The sequence below is a fragment of the Phascolarctos cinereus genome, unplaced genomic scaffold (genome assembly GCF_003287225.1).
Source record: "Phascolarctos cinereus isolate Bilbo 61053 unplaced genomic scaffold, phaCin_HiC Scaffold_5;HRSCAF=322, whole genome shotgun sequence".
Lineage (NCBI taxonomy): Eukaryota > Metazoa > Chordata > Mammalia > Diprotodontia > Phascolarctidae > Phascolarctos > Phascolarctos cinereus.
In genome coordinates this window covers 261437090-261456394 of record NW_027555958.1, presented here as the reverse complement: position 1 = coordinate 261456394, position 19305 = coordinate 261437090, and the positions used below count along the sequence as shown (strand labels likewise).

Below are 19305 nucleotides of genomic sequence, written 5' to 3'. Positions count from 1 at the left end.
TTTTTTTTTTTTTTGTGAGGCAATCAGGGTTATAAGTGATTTGCCCAGCTAGTTAAGTGTTATGTGTCTGAGACCACATTTGAACTCGGGTCCTCCTAACTCCAAGGTCGGAGCTCTATCCACTGTGCCACTTAGCTGCCCCCCCTCTTGACTTTCAAACTCACTTTGCTCTCCAGTGATACAGATTGCAACCATCCATTTCTGCCCATCTTGTGTCACTCTTATCCATAGTCTCCCATAGGTCACCATAGGTGGGTCTACCTAGTATAGTGGGATCTTCTTTCTGACATCACAAAAATACCATTGGAGCTATGAGCTATCCACCAGTTATCTTTCATTCTCAACATATGACCAGACTCTCTATTTTTCTCATCCATTTCTCTTTCATGATTCCCTGTTTTTAAGATGCTCATATCCACCATGCACCTTTGCATTACCACCTGGGTGATTATTTTCTTTCTTTCTTTCTTTTTTTTGGTTAGGCAATGGGGTTAAGTGACTTGCCCAGGGTCACACAGCTAGTAAGTGTTATTGTGTGTCTGAGGCCGGATTTGAACTCAGGTCCTCCTGAATCCAGGGCCGGTGCTCTATCCACTGCGCCACCTACCTGCCCCTGATTATTTACAACTCTTTTGAAGGATACAGTGTTCCCCATTTCACATCATATAACACTTAAAGATGCTTCAGGGGAAAGTTTGAGGTCATTAAAAGAATTTTGGAATTTCCCAAAGGCAATCCAGCCTACCTTCCTCCTTCTGTTCAATTCCGGGTGCAGCTATAACTTATTTGTAGTATCTAAGATGTGTGTTTGTGTGTGTTATCTAGACTATGGTAACCAGTTGGATGGATAATATATAGAATTTATCTGTCAGACATACAGATATAGACTATTTGTAAAATCTGCTAACCAAAACACAAAATAAAAATTTTGATGAGAATATACACACGCACTAAGGGGTTCTTTGGTGAGAGTATTCAAGCAGGTCTTCTCAAGTATTCCACAGTAGGACATATCTTTACCATCACATAAATGACTAAAAATGTAGAAAATAAGAGATCTCCTTTGTTTATTGACTGCTATCAATGCAGGAAAAAAAAACAATATAAAAAAGCCTCTTGTCCTGATTATGATATGCAGCTGGATGGACATCCCATAGAACTTATATATCAGTTCAATGTGGTTAGGAAATAAACAAGCATCTTTGTGCTAGGCACAGTACAGAAGCACTTTGCAAATGTTATGTCATTTGACCTTTATAATACCCTTGGTGGGTACTACTATCATCCCCATTTTACACTTGAAGAAACTCAGACAAACAGAGTTTAAGTGATTTGGCCAGGGATACACAGCTAATAAGTATCAGGCAAGATCTGAACTCAGGTCTTCCTAACTGTAGGCTCACTGCGCTGTTCCACTGTTACCTGGCTGCCTCAACCAAGTGTTTCTAGCATCTGTCCAAGGTGTGTGTGTGTGTGTGTGTGTGTGTGTGTGTGTGTGTGTAGAGAGAAGAGAGAGAGAGAGATTTGAAGATGAAAAACTATACAAAAAGCCTGGTAAGACCAATCAATTTGTGTTGTTAGTATAACCTTTAGGAACTCTACAGTGAAGTATTAGAGGACATTAATGGAGGATTCACCTGCTCCCTTATTGGTCTATATTAAGTCTGACAGTTTAAATATTGAAAAGATATGAAATCTTAAAGTAGCCTAGCTTCCCAAAAGCACTGGACTTAGAAATAAAAGAACTTGACTCTAGTCCTAGCTTTGCCACTTACTTCCACAGTATGGCCTTGGACAAATCCCTACACCTCTCGTCTCTAAAATGGGAATAATAGTAAGCCAATTTAATAGTGAGCCAAATAATTCAGCCATGCCCTTTGGGCAACTTGTACTTCAAGGAGTATAATGTTCAAAGGAAAAAGTAAAAAGGATAGGGAAGGAAGTAGGTTGCCCCTTTTAGGGAAACTGCCAGCACTTTTTAGCTAAGTCCAGTTGTAAAACTTCATGGAATTTATCAATTGGGAGAGGTAAGTTATAGATGAACTAAAATGACTGCTTTAAAAATCCACATTTTGGAGAGCTGGATCATTAGCGCTGTCAATGTGCTCCCACAGGCCCTGCTCTTGAGGACTTTCACTATCTAAGTTGTTTGAGAACACCTACCATAATAAATAAGAGAGTTGCTGCAAAAGTTGAGGGGGCATTTTGCTTCTTGAGTACGGAAAAAGAATTATTTGTAAGTCTGAGCTGAGTCTTATTTGATCTTGAAGCAAGACTGCTAAATCAGTGCCGAGAGAAAGTAAATTGAGTCAGAATGCTACTGATGAACCAAGTATTTTAGGTAGCATGGTGTTGGGAAAGAGTGCTGCTTTTGGAATAAAAGACCCCTGACTCTAACCTTTCCTAGATACGTGAACAAGTCTTCTCACCTCTCTGAGTCTGTTTCCCTTATTAATCAATCAAAAGGCATCTTTAAGTGCCTATGTGCCAGACATTGTGATAGATTATCTTTCAGATGGAAATTAAAATATTTGTGGTTGTTGTGAGGAAAGCATTTTATAAACCTTAGTGCCTACATATTTAAATAATTTATTTTAATGGCTTTTTTTAATTTAAAAAATTAAGTGTATGTAGATCTATGTACTTTAATCTCATCAATGAATGAGAAGTCTGTGCACCATTTCAGGTATCACCATTCAACTGGTACCAACTACTAGAGTTGCAGGCATTAGGGAATTAATCTCTAGAAAGCATACCACACAAATTCAAATCTACCAAGTAATGGTAAATGATACATCCTTGAGAACCCAGATAAAGGTTTCCTATGGTAGGATCACTGCATAAATCTACCTCACTATCTTCCTGTCTATTCTATGCTTTCTCACTGTCTCTATTTTCTGACTCTGTTATCCTTAGGGTGAGCTGACCATGACCAGCAACATGGAGAGCTTACAGAGTGCTCTGTACCTGGATACTGTACCAGAGTCATGGGCCAAGAAGGCATACCCATCAACATCAGGCCTGGCAAGTTGGTTTGTGGATCTGCTCAACCGAATCAAAGAACTGGAAAGATGGATGGGAGACTTTGCACTGCCCTCCACTGTCTGGCTAGCAGGCTTTTTTAATCCCCAGTCATTCTTGACAGCCATCATGCAATCTATGGCTCATAAGAATGAGTGGCCACTGGATAAGATGGCTTTGCAGTGTGAAGTGACTAAGAAGAGCCGCGAAGATTTTACTAGCCCACCTCGGGAAGGAGCCTACATCCACGGCCTCTTCATGGAAGGAGCCTGCTGGGATACACAGGTAATAACTATGGACTTTAATCAAAATGCTATTTATGACAGGCATTTGAGGTTCAAATGTCTTCAAGTGCAGCAAAATAATCAGAAATATTCACAATAGATCACTCTAACTTGCCAATCTTAACTTACTTATCTAAGTCAGACAAGACTTTATACAAGTACCTTTCCAAACAAGATCCACTGTTATGATTGAAGGTAGATAGCTCCAGACTTTAGGACATTCCATATTACATTATGTGCAGCTCTATATATTTGAAAAAAAATGCCAGAAGTTTCTCGGGGAAATAATGTTAGGAGCAGGAGAAGGATATGGGTACAAAATGAGACTTTATCAGACACAGCCAACATGTTCATTTGTTTTTAATAGTTGTGCAAAGGATGGTTCCATTGGAGTGGGGAGAGTCATTGGGAAATGACTACAAAGTGAAAAAAAAAAGCATCAGAAATTGGATGAGGAGCCAAAATGCTTGGGACCAAATTCTGATTCTGTCACTTGCTAGCTGCATGACCTTGGGCAAGTTACTTCATCTAAGTCCTGTTCTGCCTTTGATCTATCTCATAGATGCCTTCTCCTGACTGCCACCACCCTGATGCAGGTCCTCTTATTACCTCATAATTGGACTACTGAAATAGCCTGCTCATTGGTTTCTTTGCCTTAATTTTCTCCCCATTCAGCTGTCAAATTGATTTTCCTTAAGCACAGATGTTACCATGTCATGCCCCTATTCAATAAACTCCAAAGGCTTCCTACGATTTTGGGTATCAAATATAAAATTCTGTTTTAAAGCTCTTCACACCGTGGCCCCTTCCAGTCTACTTACTTTTTACAAGACTTTCTAGTCTTCTTACACCTTACTTCCCCCCTCTAGGTACTTACTTACCATACCTAGAACTCTCTCCCTCCCAATCTCTACCTCCTGGCCTCCTTCAAGTCTGGCTAAAAAAAATCCCACTTTCCACAAGAAGCCTTTTCCAATCTTCCTTCATCTGAGTGTCATGCTTCTGTGATTAACCCCAATTTATCCTGCATACAAGGTGACCTAAAAGTTAAAGGTTAAAACTGCAGTAAAATATTTGGGACATGCTATAATCTTGTTTGTACATAGTTGTTTTTTTTGTCTCCCCATTAGGCTGTGAGTTGACAGCAGGTTTTTTTTCCTTCTTTTGTATTCTCAGCACTTAGCAGGGTGCCTAGCACATAGTAGGAACCTAATAATGGCTCGACTAAGCCTGTTTTCCCTTCTATAAAAACCTCCAAGTTCCTGCTACCATAATTTTATAGCTCTACAATTCTAAGATTGTGTCCTGGACCCCCTTTCTTGAGAAGGCATTCTATCCTAGAAAGTTTAACTGACTGGAGGCCATAAGCTGCTGGAGTCACAAGGAAATTCCTAAGGAAGGGGTTACAAAGAGCTGGGAAGAGTATATTACTGAATGCTATTAGGGGTTAGAGGCAGTCAGTTATTGTTAAAGAACAAAATCTCTTTTCCATGTATTATGGCCTCTACTACATACTAATCACAAATTTCCATTTCTCAAGTCTGTTAACCATTATTATGATACTATGACACCTCTCAACAAGGTAAGCATAGGGCTTGGAATAAATTAATTTTACAGACCTACCCATAACATTTTAAAGTATGTGAATTTTTGTTAAAATGAAAACCAAGGGTTGCACTGAAGGGAAAAAAGTTGTAGATGAGCAGAAGGCACTCTGATGAAGGTATAGAGAAGGAATCCTTCTCAGAAGTCAAACTTAAGTCTCTTGATGGTGGTAAGGGATTTTGTAAGTTAATGATATGTCTGGAACACCTCAGGTATCCTTTTAGTGGTATTGCCACCTTTCTTCCCAACTAGTTGCTTTCTCAAGTAACTGAAATTCACACAACAGCATCTATATGTATGGCACACTGCTAACCTCTGGAAGAGACAAAACGAAAATGTAAATTTGGGCAAGAGGAAGAAAAAAGAGGTGGTTTGTTTCTTGGAGATGGGAGACTGAATACAGACGTGTTCATAGGGAACTCCAGACAAACTACAGAATAAAACTAAAGGAACCCAACTGCCCTACAAGAAATGCTACTGGGAAAAAATCCTTTTGGTTTACTATAAAAATTGAACAAAACATATGTGAAATTAACAAAGTCTTAGGGGTAGCTAGGTGGCATAGTGGGGCACTGGCCTTGGAGTTGGGAGGACCTGAGTTAAAATCCGGCTTCAGACACACAACACTCACTACCTGTGTGACTTTGGGCAAGTCAGTTAACCCCAACTGCCTCACCAAAACAAATTAATTAATTAATTAATCAAGTTTTTAATTTTTTGAAGTCATCTTCCTTGAAGGCCAGTTTACAAAGAAGCTGGTTTTATTTGAACAGAGGTACAATGAAATCTTATAGAGGCAGCTAGGTGGCTCAGTGGATAGAGCACTGGGACTGAAGTCAGGAAGATTTATCTTCATGAGTTCAAATCCAACTTCAGACATTTAATAGCTATGTGTCCTGGGTAAGTCACTTAACTTGATTTACTTTAATCCACTGGAGAAGGAAATGGCAAACCACTCCAACATCTTTCCCAAGAAAACCCCATAGCATATTTCTTCAATATGTCAGATTTAGCCACTGCTCCCAATACTATTAAGTGCCATTTTCCCTTCCTCATACAGCATATTGGATACTGATGTGCTGAGACCAAATGTGGTTGTTCCATTCTCTAATGACGATATTATAGAAATGGTATTAATATGCTTTTCTTGCTATTGAATGCTTTCCCACCACATGAAGTTATTCATGAGGGTTTTAGTTCTGTTCTCCCTCTCATCATTTCAGAAGAAATGGGATCACTGTTTGGTCCACCTTCATTATCATGAACATTTCACTTAGGCTTTGCCTCACTCACCCATCTTTATCAGCTTCTCAGAGGATTTGCTTTGTTCAGAGGCCACTTTCCCTTCAGGAAATATTTTTTTTTCCTGAATAAAACAGGAGGAAATATTTATAAGATAAAAACAATGAGCTACAACCTAGCAAAAGAATCTTTAGAGTCACATTAGAGTGCTTCCTTAAAACACTTACCCAATCTGCTGCTCTGCACAAAAGTTCCTCTAGGAACCTTGGCAGTATTTTTTTAATTGTTCATAAGAGCAAGCATGCAGTTTGGTTCACCAAACGGAAAGGGATTATCTAGCTGTGTGACTTTTCTGAGCAAGGACTGAAGGAACTAGGAATGTTTAACCTGAAGAAGAGATGGGTCAAGAAGGCCAACAGCTCTCTTATAAGTACTTAAAGGACTGTGTGGGAAAGGGATTAGACTTATTCACTTTGGCCCCAGAGAGCAAAACCAGGAATAATCGATGGAAGTTGCAAAGAAGCAAATTTAGTCTTGATATAAGGAAAAACTTTCTCAAAATAAGAATACCTCAAAATGACTGGAGATCTTTAAACAAAGACCAGTTTGTGGGGGCAGCTAGGTGGCGCAGTGGATAGAGCACCGGCCCTGGAGTCAGGAAGACCTGAGTTCAAATCTGATCTCAGACTAGATACTTGACACTTACTAACTGTGTGACCCTGGGCAAGTCACTTAACCCCAATTGCCTTGCTCAACAACAAAAAAAAAAAGACTAGTGTAGGTTGGATTAGATTGCCACTGAGGAGCCTTTCAGATCCAAAACTGTGACACTGGTCTAATAAAAATGATTTTTCCTCATGGTATAAGCTGTTCATAAGAGCTTTTTCAAAGATGTAAGTAAATTCATGCATGATAGTTCCATAATGGACTCAGAAAGAAAAGGGTAGGGAATGTTCTCACCTTTTAAAAAAAGATTCCACAAATATCAAGCACCTAAATATGTACAGAAAACTCTTCTATTCACTAGGGGAAATACTAAGTTTAGATAAGACAGTATATCCCCTTAGAATCCAGCAGTGGGATAAGACACAAATTATTATGTTGTAAATACATTATAAAGTGCTTATGAGGTCTCTAGTGAGAAAAGTAACCAATGACTGGAAAGTTATGAAAAGACCTCATTGGAGAAGTTATATTTAAGATCAAAGACTTTAAAGGATAAATAAGAATTTACATGGAGAGGAGCCATTGGATTGGGGAAGAGGAAAATATGAAATACAATGAGCTGACTTGGAGATAGGAACATGCAGAGCATGCTAAGTAATCTGGTTTAGTTAGTATACAGAGTCCACGGAGAGGAATAGTATGAAATAAGGCTGGGAAGGTAGCGTAGGTATAGATTGTGGTAGGCACTGAATGCCAGACAACAGAATTTCAAATCCATATGCTAAGCAATACGGCATCTAAAGAGTTCTGGGCAAGATATATGCATAAAAACTAAGTGGGATGAATTAGAAGGAATAGAAAATGGAGGCAGGAGGATGTCATGTTATTGCAATAGTCTAGGACAGGGATCAGCAAACTACTTAAAACTGTATTTAAAAATGTAACATAAAACAAACATTCTTAGTTCATAGTCCATATAAAAACAAGCGGTAAGCCACATTTGGCCTAAAGGCCATGGATTCACAACCCCTGGTCTAGTAGAAAAGTAATGAGGGCCAGTATTTGAGTAACAACAGTAGGAATAAAGGGATGGATATTGGGGAGATAAAATTGACAGACAGGATGACCTCAGGACAAATATTTATACTTTCTCACACTCTTTCCCTTGGTGGCTCTGGCAGATAGATATTGGGATGGATTAGTTTCATGGCTATCCTTATGCTCTGTTCTCCCCAGGCTGGAATCATTACTGACGCTAGACTGAAGGATCTGACTCCTCCCATGCCTGTGATATTCATCAGAGCTGTTCTTGTGGACAAGCAAGACAACCGAAGTACATATCCCTGTCCAGTATACAAGACACGTCAGCGGGGACCCACTTATGTTTGGACATTTGGTCTGAAAACTAAAGAAGCTCCATCCAAATGGATACTAGCTGGTGTAGCCTTGCTTTTGCAGGTTTAGTTTCTGCCAGAAGCTCTTGAAGGCAATGAGGCCTATGCTGGAAATTTCCTAAGCAGCTTGCTTTGGCTATAGGCTAAGGCGAGAAAGGGAAGCAGGTGTTTAAAATGGATCTAAGGATTGAATTTATGGCTTCAGCTGCTAAAGTGAAAGCATTTCCCCTACTGAGGAAAAGCTAAATACTGTCCTGACATCAGACAGCTACCCCTAAAGGTCAAAAGAATAAGGCTTCAGACCATTTATTCATCCACACTTAATACTCAAAACTTTGTCTCTGGAGCACCATTACTTTCATTTACTCTATACTCCTTAAACTCCTTAGGAGGTTTTGGATAGGCTGGGTATGTGATGAGAACAAACCTAGAAGCAAATTAACTGTCCTTTTCACTGCAAATAACAATAATTCATGCCCTTTACCTACCCTTTTAACATTCTAGAAGCCCTGAGGAACTCCCCAAATTCAATGAAGGGGTGGATGGGAGAACATGACTTCAACATGATGTAATTGACTAACTTCTTATTTGACTGCATCTTCCCCAAACCTTGAGACTAGCAATGATACAAATGAATATAATGAGACCAAAAGAGACCAACGGTGAGTGTTTATTGAGCAAGCACTGTCCTTGGTGTTACAGTGGATACAAGGGAAATTTACAAAAAACTGATCCCTATACTCACAATTAAATTGGAACATGAAGAGAAAAAAACTGTCTTTTGAGAGAGAGACCAGCCTGTAAAAAAAAAAAATTTTCACCTTCTACTTCCCTACAAAAAAACTACTTAAAGAGTATTTCAAATCGTTATAAATTCTGTGGAACTGACTGTATTTACTTGTTCCCTCTCCTGCCTACCCGCTGATACCTAGTTCCTTACCTCATGCTCCATTCATAGACAAGTTTTTCCTTCTGCTGAAAGATCTACTCTCACTTGAATATAGGGCATTCCTGAGCCCTGCATCTCTTCAACTTTTCCAACCTTTGCCTTGGTAAAGCAGACCACCTATACACCCTTTCACCACTTCAAACTCCATATGATAGTTTGTAGGCCCACCTACATACCCGAAGATGACCTTCTGGGTGCAACCACCATTCCTGTCATCTCAGAGGAATGAAACAGAAAGAATGAGGGTATAAAGTGATCTTAGTTAATTGTGTGACTTAACAGATTCCAGTGAATGCAAGAAGCAACAAAGAAAAATTAGTTGGGGGATGAGGCCCATAGTCTTTTTCCCATTATGGAAAATGCAATCTAGGCAAAGCCACAGTCTTGAGCCACATTATCCATGCTTATAAGGGTTGATAAAACATATTCTAGCCCCTCTTCTTTAATCCGGTCAGAAGGAAATGATTTCCAAGAATAAGAATATCCATTAATGGGTATAATTCCTTCTGAAGTATTTCTGTATGCTAAGTAATTTTTTTCATGGACTGGAAATGGGATTTCTCTACTGATGCCTAGAGTATCTCTTAGGTTATTTAAAAGACTTTTCTCCTGTGTGAGATCTTTGATGTTTATCAAAACTTGAGCTCCAACTGAAGCATTTCCCACAGCAAGAGCATTTAAAAGGTTTCTCTCCTGTGTGAACTCTCTGATGTCTCTTAAAGTTTGACCTCTGAATAAAACTTTTCCCACAGATAGAACATTTGTATGGTTTCTCGCCTGTATGGGTTCTTCGATGATACCGTAATCCTGAGAAGTCACTAAAGCCTTTGCCACAATAATCACATTTATAGGGTTTTTCCCCTGTGTGGATTCTTTGATGTTTTCTAAGGTCTGAGCTCCGACTGAAGCTTTTTCCACAGGTGGAACACTGGTAGTGTCTCTCTCCAGTGTGAATTCTTTGGTGGATTACAAGTTGAGATTTCCGAACAAAGCTTTTCCCACAGTCTATACATCTATTTGTAACATTATACTTCTGTCCTGCAAGGGTTCGTAGCTGGCCTTTCTGGCAGACCTCTTTCTTCTCTTCTCTCCATGAGGAGTCTTGTTCCACAGGACTAGACAAATGTTGACCTAGGAGTTTCCCTAAACTCCTTTCCAGAGGAAGGCTCTTCCCTACCTTTACTCTATCCTGAGGGCTCTCCTGGATAATAAAATCTTTTCTTACTCCCAAGCTTCTTGGATCATCCTCAATGAATTCATTCAAGGGGGCCTGTGAAGGTACCTTTTCTGAGGCTTGCCATTTCTGGTAAGAGATCTTTTGAGATTCCTGGCCCCTTGTATTTTCCAAGTGAAGATTCTCTTTGTCATTCTCCCCTCTGTCTCCTGAAAGAAGGATGATAACAACACAGGTCATTCAATAAACATAATAAGCCTGATTTTCCAAGCCATATCAGGACTATCAGTCCTAGGTGGATTCAGTACTAAGTGGGAAGGCAGGAGGTGAAGACATGTACATAATTATTCACCAAATAACAGTTTCATCAAATCATATCACCCTTCTCCTGCTTCCTATGGAATGACTATATATTAAATTTATCATTGTGTTTAACTCTGGTAATAAATATGTATGGATTCAGCTTTCAAAAGAAGCTGAGCTATCAAGCTCAATGAGATTCAAAAAGGCTTTTCTACAAAGGCACTCAGGGGTGAACCAATAGATGTTATTCTGAAAACAAAGAGAGAAGTACTTAATAAAAACATGAAAATGGGCAAAAAATAAAAATAGGCAACACCCAGGTTTAATACCAGCCAGATTTTCGAGTAAAAATGTGGCCTATATTCAGGCCAATATGGTATGTGTGTATATGTATGTATGTGGTAGCATAAGAGGAAGTCTGGGTGGATATTTCCATCAGAAGCTGGATTTTGATAACTTAATTTATTATGCTAGTTATTCTCTTATTTCATTATGATGGCATGTATTCCCTAAATTTTACTCTTGGTATTATTTTATGCTTCTATATTAAATGGAATGGTCCCTCAAGTTTGTTTTTTTTTCTCATTTTTCCCCTTAAAAATGCATACAGGCCCACAAAAAAATAAGACTTGAAAGAATATCTAAAGAGATGACTCTTAAGTCATGTTGCTTAAAATCAATCCAAATAATGATCAATTTTCCTTAAAATTCATTTTGCTAAGAAGCATTTATCTAATAATAATCACTGGGTAGGCAAAATCCCATTAGATTCTTAGGATTGCTAGCAGAATTTTATGATAACTAATTTGTAGAAATCACATTCATAATCTGGAAAAATTACAAAGGTAATACCTCTTTGTGGCAAGTAGAATGGAAAGTGGAAAAAAAGTGTTTTATACCCATGAAGAGAAAGACATCACACACACACACACCCTAGCCCCAGGTCTTTCATCTTTCAGTATCCTAAATTTGAATGTATACTTTCTTTTTGCTAGGTAGTTTGGAAGTTCATTAAATATTTTAGAGAGTTAGAAAATGAAGGTAAATGAAGAGGAGTGAAGATGGATAAAGGCAAATTGCTAGCTGGCAACAATGTTGCACAATAGTTTACAAAGCTCTTAACTTATAACCCTTAGTTAGACAGTAAAACAGTTTTACTAACATTTTAAGAGAAAGAAAACATGGCTCATATGTATCTACAAAATACTGTATTCAGAAATTAAAAACTAGTCTAACTCAAGTCCTGTGTTCTTTGCAGAAAACCAAGCACTCAGCTACTTCCCAGTTCAATTTCTTTAGAACAGTTGACGATGGATTATTATGCCAGGAAAAAAAAATAGTCATAACAGAAACCACTGTAATGGAATTTTACCTGTTTTTATTAGCTAAGTAAGCCCTGTGTTAGTCCTACTGGGGAAAAAAACCCCACCAGAACAGTGTCAGATATATCAAAAAAAGTATTTTATGTCTTCTGATGATTCAAAATAAAGAAAGGATAACTCATATGCAACAGCAGTTTCTGGGCCTGGAGGCAAGGATTTCCTTAGGGTTCAAAGATAAAAAAGCACACTCACGAGGGCCAAAGAAAAACAAAAAAGTAAAAACAAAAAATCTAATTCTTCTCTTAAGTTTAGGGCAAGTAGGGAGTGCAAAGGAGAGACAAAAATGGCTAGGGAAAGAGTGAGGTGTCACTCACCTATGCAAATGCTTCTTGGTATTGCTTCATCTGCATGAGAATGTGATCCATCAGGCTCTTCCTTTCCAACTACCAGGTTAGTTGGGTTTGGTTTAGAAATGGGAATTGCTGAGACAAGGAAGAACAGAGATGAATTTAGGTGGGGTAAGGGAGAAACAAGTGATGTCTTCAAATATTTGAAGGACTTTTGTATTTAAGAGGTGAGACCTATTCTGTTTGGTACCCAGTGTAAGAAATAGGACCAATGGGAAGTTAAACAGATTCACACAATCAAGAAGGCTATGCAAGGATTAATATAATCAGCCCTCATTTACTATTTCTGCCTGCCACTTTACCTCAGTGCCTAGGATCTGCTAGAACTGCTCCAGATGGCTGGACTTCAACTGATCTTCCATCTGAAGAATTTCAAACTGGACCTATAATAGCTCTAAGAGGGCATAGTGTCACTTACTCCTTTCTGCTTTGCTCACTTTACAGCAAGTCACATGATAGTTTTTTTGACCCATTTGCCCCAAGTAGGACAATCCTCCCTCCAGAATTGTACTATTCCAAATTTTTACCTAATGAAACCACTTTCCCATAATCTTCCAGCATAGCATCCCAATAAAGCTCTTTCTGAGTGTGATTCAGGCACTGCCACTGCTCCTAGAAACAAAAATGTATGAAGGAAAAAAAAGGTTGGGTTTTTTTTAAAAGTAGTTTCTAAAGAGTAGCGCACATTTTTATAATGCCTTAATATTTTAAAAATGTTCTCAACCCCGTGTGCTTTTTACTCACAGTCACACAATTAGGGTTAGAGCCAGGATTCAAACCTAGTCCTCCCAACTCTGGATGCAGCATGCTTTTCACTGCATGACACAAATGAAGACCTATAAACCCTGCTTCTGATCCTACACCTAAAACAATGAGGAAAACATTGTATCTGTTTACAATTTGTTCCTACTAGGAAGTTTTGGGTCTACTTTTCAAATTTGTTTTTAAAATTGCATCTACTTAGGACTTTGTTTTCCACTGCAGACAGTGAACTGCTGGAAAACCTACTGCTTCTCTACTACATTCTTTCTGACTTCTTGATCTTTTCCAAAAGTATATAATGCCTCCACTATTTCTGGCTTTTGAAGAGCAGGAACTTAACATTTGAGGATAGAGTTGAGATTGTTCTAGAAAGAAACAAACCTCTCCAGGGGGAGACAGAAGTCACACACTCCACACTAAATGTTTCTGAGTTTATTTTTCCCCCTGTCTCCTATTCCTACTTCAGGGTCCAAATTCAAATCATTTCTGCTCCTAAATGATGAGAAATTTGTGAGCTTGTGAGAAGAATTTTTCCTAGCAGTCAAATTTATAAGAATACAAATCATTCTCCAATTGATAAATGGTCAAAGAATATGAACAGGCAAATCTCAGAGGAAGAAACTAAAGCTATCTACAGTCATATGAAAAAACGTTCTAAAATCACTATTAATTAGAGAAATGCAAATCAAAATGACTCTGAGGTACCACATCACACCTATCAGATTGGCTAACATGATGACTGGGATTGAGACCACTTACCCAAATAAAAATTCAGAGGTTTCTCTCAGTAGAAACAGAAGTTTTATTCTAGCATCACTGGAGTAGGGAGGCAGGATACAAGCAGCAAGCAAGGAGTTATATACCCCTAGACAAAACAATTCTAAGAAAACCCCACCCTCCCACCTTTTAACCTGAATCTCTTTATCCCCATTGGTTGAGGTAAGAGACCTTACATTCCACCCAGAAACTAAGAGATACATTTGGAGCTAGAAGATTGCCTAATTTGGCAAAGATAAGGCTGGAGTGGTGGTTACAAAACAAGGGAGAGGGTGGGCAACGATGTATGAGCCGATCATATGATCTGCTCTTTTTGTGGTGGCCAAGAATTCAGGAAATTGAGGGATGCTCATCAATTGGGGAATGGCTGAACACGTTGTGGTATATGAATGTAATGGAATACTACTGTGCTATAAGAAATGATGCGCAGGCAGACTTCAAAAAAACCCGGAAAAACTTGTATGGACTGATGCTGAGTGAAGTCAGCAGAACCAGAAGAACACTGTACACGGTAACAGCCATGCTGTGTGATGACTAACTCTGATACACTCAGCTCTTCTCAGCAATGCAAGGATCTAAGACATCTCCAAAAGTCTCATGATGGAAAATGCTATCCATATCCAGAGAAAGAACTATGGGGTTTGAATGCAGATCGAAGCATACTATTTGCTCTTTTTTTCCCTTCTATTTTGTTTTGTTTCCTCTTTCTTGTGGTTCCTTCTATTGCTTCTAATTCTTCCTTACAGCATAACTAATGTGAAAATATGTTTAATAGGAATGTATATGTATAGCCTAGATTGCTGCTGAGAAGAGCAGATTGAAGCATACTATTTGCTCTTTTTTTTCCTTGTTTTGTTCTTGTGGTTCCTTCTACTGATGCTAATTCTTCCTTACAACATGACTACTGTGAAAATATGTTTAACAGGAATGTATATGTATAGCCTAGATTGCATGCCATCTTGGGGAGGGAGGTGAGGGAGGAGAGGGAGAAAAATTTAAAACTCAAAAGCTTATGGATGTGATTGCTGATAACTCAAAATAAATTTAAAAAAAAAGAAAGAAATGATGAGCAGGCAGACTGCAAAAAAACCTGGAAAGACTTACATGAACTGATGCACAGTGCAGTGAGCTGAACGAGGAGAACATTGTGCACAGTAACAGCCATATTATGGGATGACTGACTTTGATAGACTTGGCTCTTCACAGCAACACAAGAATCTAAGACATCTCAAAAAGATTCATGATGGAAACTGCTATCCACATCCAGAGAAAGAAATATTGAGTCTGAATACAGATGGAAGCATACTATTTGTTCTTCTTTTCCTCTGTTGTTTTGTTTTATTACTTCATTCTCGTGGTTCCCCCTATTAGTTCTAATTTTTCTTTACATCATGACTGATGGGAAAATATGCTTAACATGAATGTATATGTAGAGCCTATACTGGACTACACACCGTCTTGGGGGGGGAGAAAAGTAGGAGGGGGGGAGCTTAAAACTTAAAATCTTATGGAAGTGAATGTTGAAAACTAAAAATAAATAAATTTTAAAAAAAATTTTCCTAGCAATATGAGATCTTTGGATTCCAGACAACAGCCAGTATCTAACTCAAAGACAATGTCAATCTGACTGAAAGTAATATGGCATAGTGCAAAGTGCACTGGACCAAATCCAAGTCCCTTAACTCCAACATTTTACCAGCTGTTCAACCATCCTTATTGAAAACTAACTACTTAGAATCTCTAAAATGGATTTGGTTCCTTGTATTAAGCATCTCAAACAGTTGTTATGGAAGAAATTATATGTAAGCATTATAGAAATATGACTTATTTTTATCTAGCTAGGGCTCATCCTCAGACTGAAATCTCAGACTCCTCAGCAGGAAGGCAACCTCCCTGAAACTCCATGAGAGGGAGTACAACAACTCAGTCATGAAGCTTTCTCCCATGATACTCCAGGCACCCTCTCAAACTACCCAGAGCTCCATAAGCCCTGGCACCCTCCACACTACCTCCCTGCCCCCAAACATAGCTGCCTGATGCCCTGGGACAACTCCATACAAGGCTTTCTCTATAGACAAGAAAATCTACTTGAACTCATTCCACAATTAACATTTACATCCAGTCATACCCCAACTCAGTGATTCTGAAATCCCCAGTTCTCTCACTGACCACTCCTTTATTCTCATGTTCCTTATGGGGCTGGGTTCCTCAACCCAAAACCCTGCCCCCAACTTCTCACTCTAAAGCTACCCAACCCTTCTACCGCAATCTCTGAAATGTCTCTTCCATTGATAATAAACTAGATTTCATCTTAAACCTTTTTCTTTCTAACTCTCCCGCCCTGCACTCATTGAGACTTGTTGAAGACAACAGGTTCCTTAGCTAACCTTTTCTAGGATTGGTTGCACTTTCTTTTGTATCCCCCACTTCCCATGCACTAGTCAAAGTGAGAGAGTCAGAATACTTCTCATTCTCCATCACCACTTCTAGCTTCGCCCGCTAAGTAACCTCTTCTCCTGAGATTCACTCAATTCCTATGTAACAACCAATCTAGGTTTTGGTGGCTGTTGTCTACCAAGAATCAGGACATTCACTCTCTTTCATCAATGAACTTGGTGCCTGGCTCATAATCTTTCTCTTCTTCCCAACTCCTGCCCTCATATTAGAGGACTTCAACATACATATTGATAGTCTTGCAACATACTAACCTTCCAATTCCTCAAATTACTCATGTCCTATGACTACTTCTTCTATCCCACCACAGCTATACATAAGAGATGCGATCTTACAATCACCCACAAGTATTCTACATCCATGTGCATGAACTATGAAATTCTTCATCTCGTCATAATCTGTTGTCACCCTACCTTGCCTTTTGCCTTGCAACTCCAAACTGTTCTTCACCCTCACTACGACCTTCGATCTCTCTACTTGTCAGTTCTTTCCCAGGCCATCACCCTTGCACTAGCCACACTCTCCTTTTTTTCCCCATTCTGACCCTTGGTGAGCCAATTCAACTCTATCCTATCTGTTTCTCTTGAGTTCCTTGCCTTTTTGTCCTTTTGAAGGTGTAGCCCTGCCAAACTGCAGCCTCACATTACTTCCACCATTTGTTGCCTTTGTTCCTACTGAAGTGCTGAATGAAACTGGGGAAATATCACAAAATTATGTTGACTGGGTACATTAGAAATTTGTTGCATGATCTCAACTGGGCACTGGCTTATAAAAGGCAATCCTTTTACACCTCATAATCAATTCACGATCTCATTCACCAGGCCTCCTTTTTTAAAACTTTTTATCCATCCTTAAACCCCTATAGTTTCTCCCCCCCCTCCACTTTCTGAAGCTGAGAAGTGCCTCAAAGTTCACGAGTCACCTGAATAGAACTGATATGGACAATTCTCACTTTATGTAAATTTGCATTATGCAAATTGAACTTTACATAAAAAATTCTGAAAGAAATCTGCCTCCTCAAAAAAAAACTATGTTAACTTTACTGTACAGTACTACGTTCTCTCTCCACAGCCTTTAAAAAAAAAGTGAAAGCAAGCACAGAGATGCAGAGAAGCAGCCACCACCCTTAGATTAGGGACCTGGCTTGAGACCACCAGTGTAGAGACAGAAGACCTTTGCCCCATTCTGCCTACCTGTCCGCATGTCTGGCCCCCATATGTCTGTCTTCCATCCATCTGTACTTGGGTATAGCCAGTCTCTCCCCAGTCCCTGTATGTCACCTGTCTTCTTCTATCTGTGTCCACATCTGGCCCCCACATGTTCTTCCTCTTGATTCCAGCCAGGCCCCTATGTGGCTGGCTCAGTCCCTGCATGTTTCTCCTCTTGCTCTCACTTCTCTGTTCCTGAATCCCACTTGAACAATGTGCTGGCCCTCTACCTCCATCAGCACATAGCTACCTTCCTGCCTCCCTTCCCCCCTTTCTTCCCCATGTCTGTGGGGAAATATGCCGCATAAAAATCACTCTGAGGTCGCTAGAACAGTCTACTTACATAAAGTGAGAACTGTCTGTAACTGAATGTTACTGAATGCAACTGAATGGGTGTATCAAGGGAGTAAGTGGCAACTCTAAGATTCTGTAAATCTGTCAGTGGTACAAATGAAGAGGAGTCACCTCTTCCTTTCCCTTTTAGTATTTCATACCACCAGCTTCCCACTCACAGGGCTGAGAATACAAAGTGGCAGATTATATTGATGCCACATCACTTTTCAGTTTAAGAAAACTGTACATTATCACTTGGTCCCTTCCCTTCCACTCTGTAAGTACTTGATGAAATATAGCATTTCGTCTATTGATTGCAGGGACATTCAGGAACACAGAGTCCTAGGAGGTGGAATGAATTAGGAAAGAGAAAAATAAGAAAGCACATAAAATGTGAAACCAAACTCCAGAAAAGGTGGCAGATAGCAGTATGTTTCAACCTAATCTCTTAAAGAAAATTAGAAACTAAATTGGGACAAGATTGTCTCTTCTTCACTTTGTTCTGGAGGAGAGTCTGATTTTGAAGACAAATATGGAAATAGCTCCATCTTGTGGGCTTTTTTATGTTTTTCAAAATAGGCACATCTGGATCATAGCTTTTTGCTGATCCCAAAAGTCTTGAAGCCTACGCCTTTGGATCCTCTTTGTAAGCCTGATCAACCTGGGTTGATTCTTGGGAAGGTTTCAAGTGTGGGTTGGTTACAGACTGTATATGCTTCATCTTAGGACTAAATTTGAAGATTCTTCCAGATGAGCTGCATGGTGAGGAAGTTTCTGGCCAAAGCACAGAGAAGTCACAGCCTGCGTGTGTGCAGTGAGTATCCACATCAAGGAAATCAGATTATGTAAGTACTGAAGTTTAAATGGAGTTTTTACCGTATTCTTATATAAATTGCTGGAATTCTATTATATTCTTTATTATATTATATATTACAATTCCATCTCTGAAAACTAACTCCCACTATGGAATTTATCTATCTCATTATCTGATGTACTACAGTACAAAAGGATCCTAATGTGTATCAATGATTTCTGTTTCATAAGGGAAGTTTACGTCTTATCCAAATCTTGTACCTTCATCAGAATTTAGCAGTACCAATAAATTTAGAGCAGGAAAAAGACCTTGGAGACCATCCAGTTGAGAAGTTCTTAATCTAGGATCTACAAACTTTTTTTAAAAATATATTTTATAACCATTTCAATATAATTCATTACCTCTGTAATCCTATATGTGTATGTGAATATATTTATGCACATATGTACATATATGAGTGCATATGTATTTTTAATGCATTTGAAAAACATTGTGGGAAAACATCATAGGCTTCACCAAACTGCCAAGGGGGTCTGTAGTACAAAAGATGTTAAGAACTCTTGATGTAGTCAAACTATCTCAAGGAAAAT

The 19305-nt window shown here is 39.0% G+C and overlaps 2 protein-coding genes across 2 annotated transcripts in view; one reads left to right on the top strand and one right to left on the bottom strand.

Moving 5' to 3' along the window:
• The window catches only part of DNAH9 (dynein axonemal heavy chain 9), a 458278-nt gene extending 449516 nt beyond the window's left edge, over positions 1–8762 (top strand). The window contains 2 exon segments of the mRNA XM_020965915.2: positions 2917–3306; positions 8055–8762. Of these exon segments, the coding sequence (XP_020821574.1) occupies positions 2917–3306; positions 8055–8282 (618 nt within the window). The 3' untranslated portion in view covers positions 8283–8762.
• A 102-nt stretch (positions 8763–8864) lies between these two features.
• The window catches only part of ZNF18 (zinc finger protein 18), a 29361-nt gene continuing 18920 nt past the window's right edge, over positions 8865–19305 (bottom strand). Inside the window, exons 5-7 of the mRNA XM_020965907.2 lie at positions 12895–12979; positions 12335–12442; positions 8865–10544 (exon numbers count right to left, since the gene is read on the bottom strand). Coding sequence (XP_020821566.1) covers positions 9751–10544; positions 12335–12442; positions 12895–12979 — 987 coding nt within the window. The 3' untranslated portion in view covers positions 8865–9750. The remainder of the gene's footprint in view (positions 10545–12334; positions 12443–12894; positions 12980–19305) is intronic.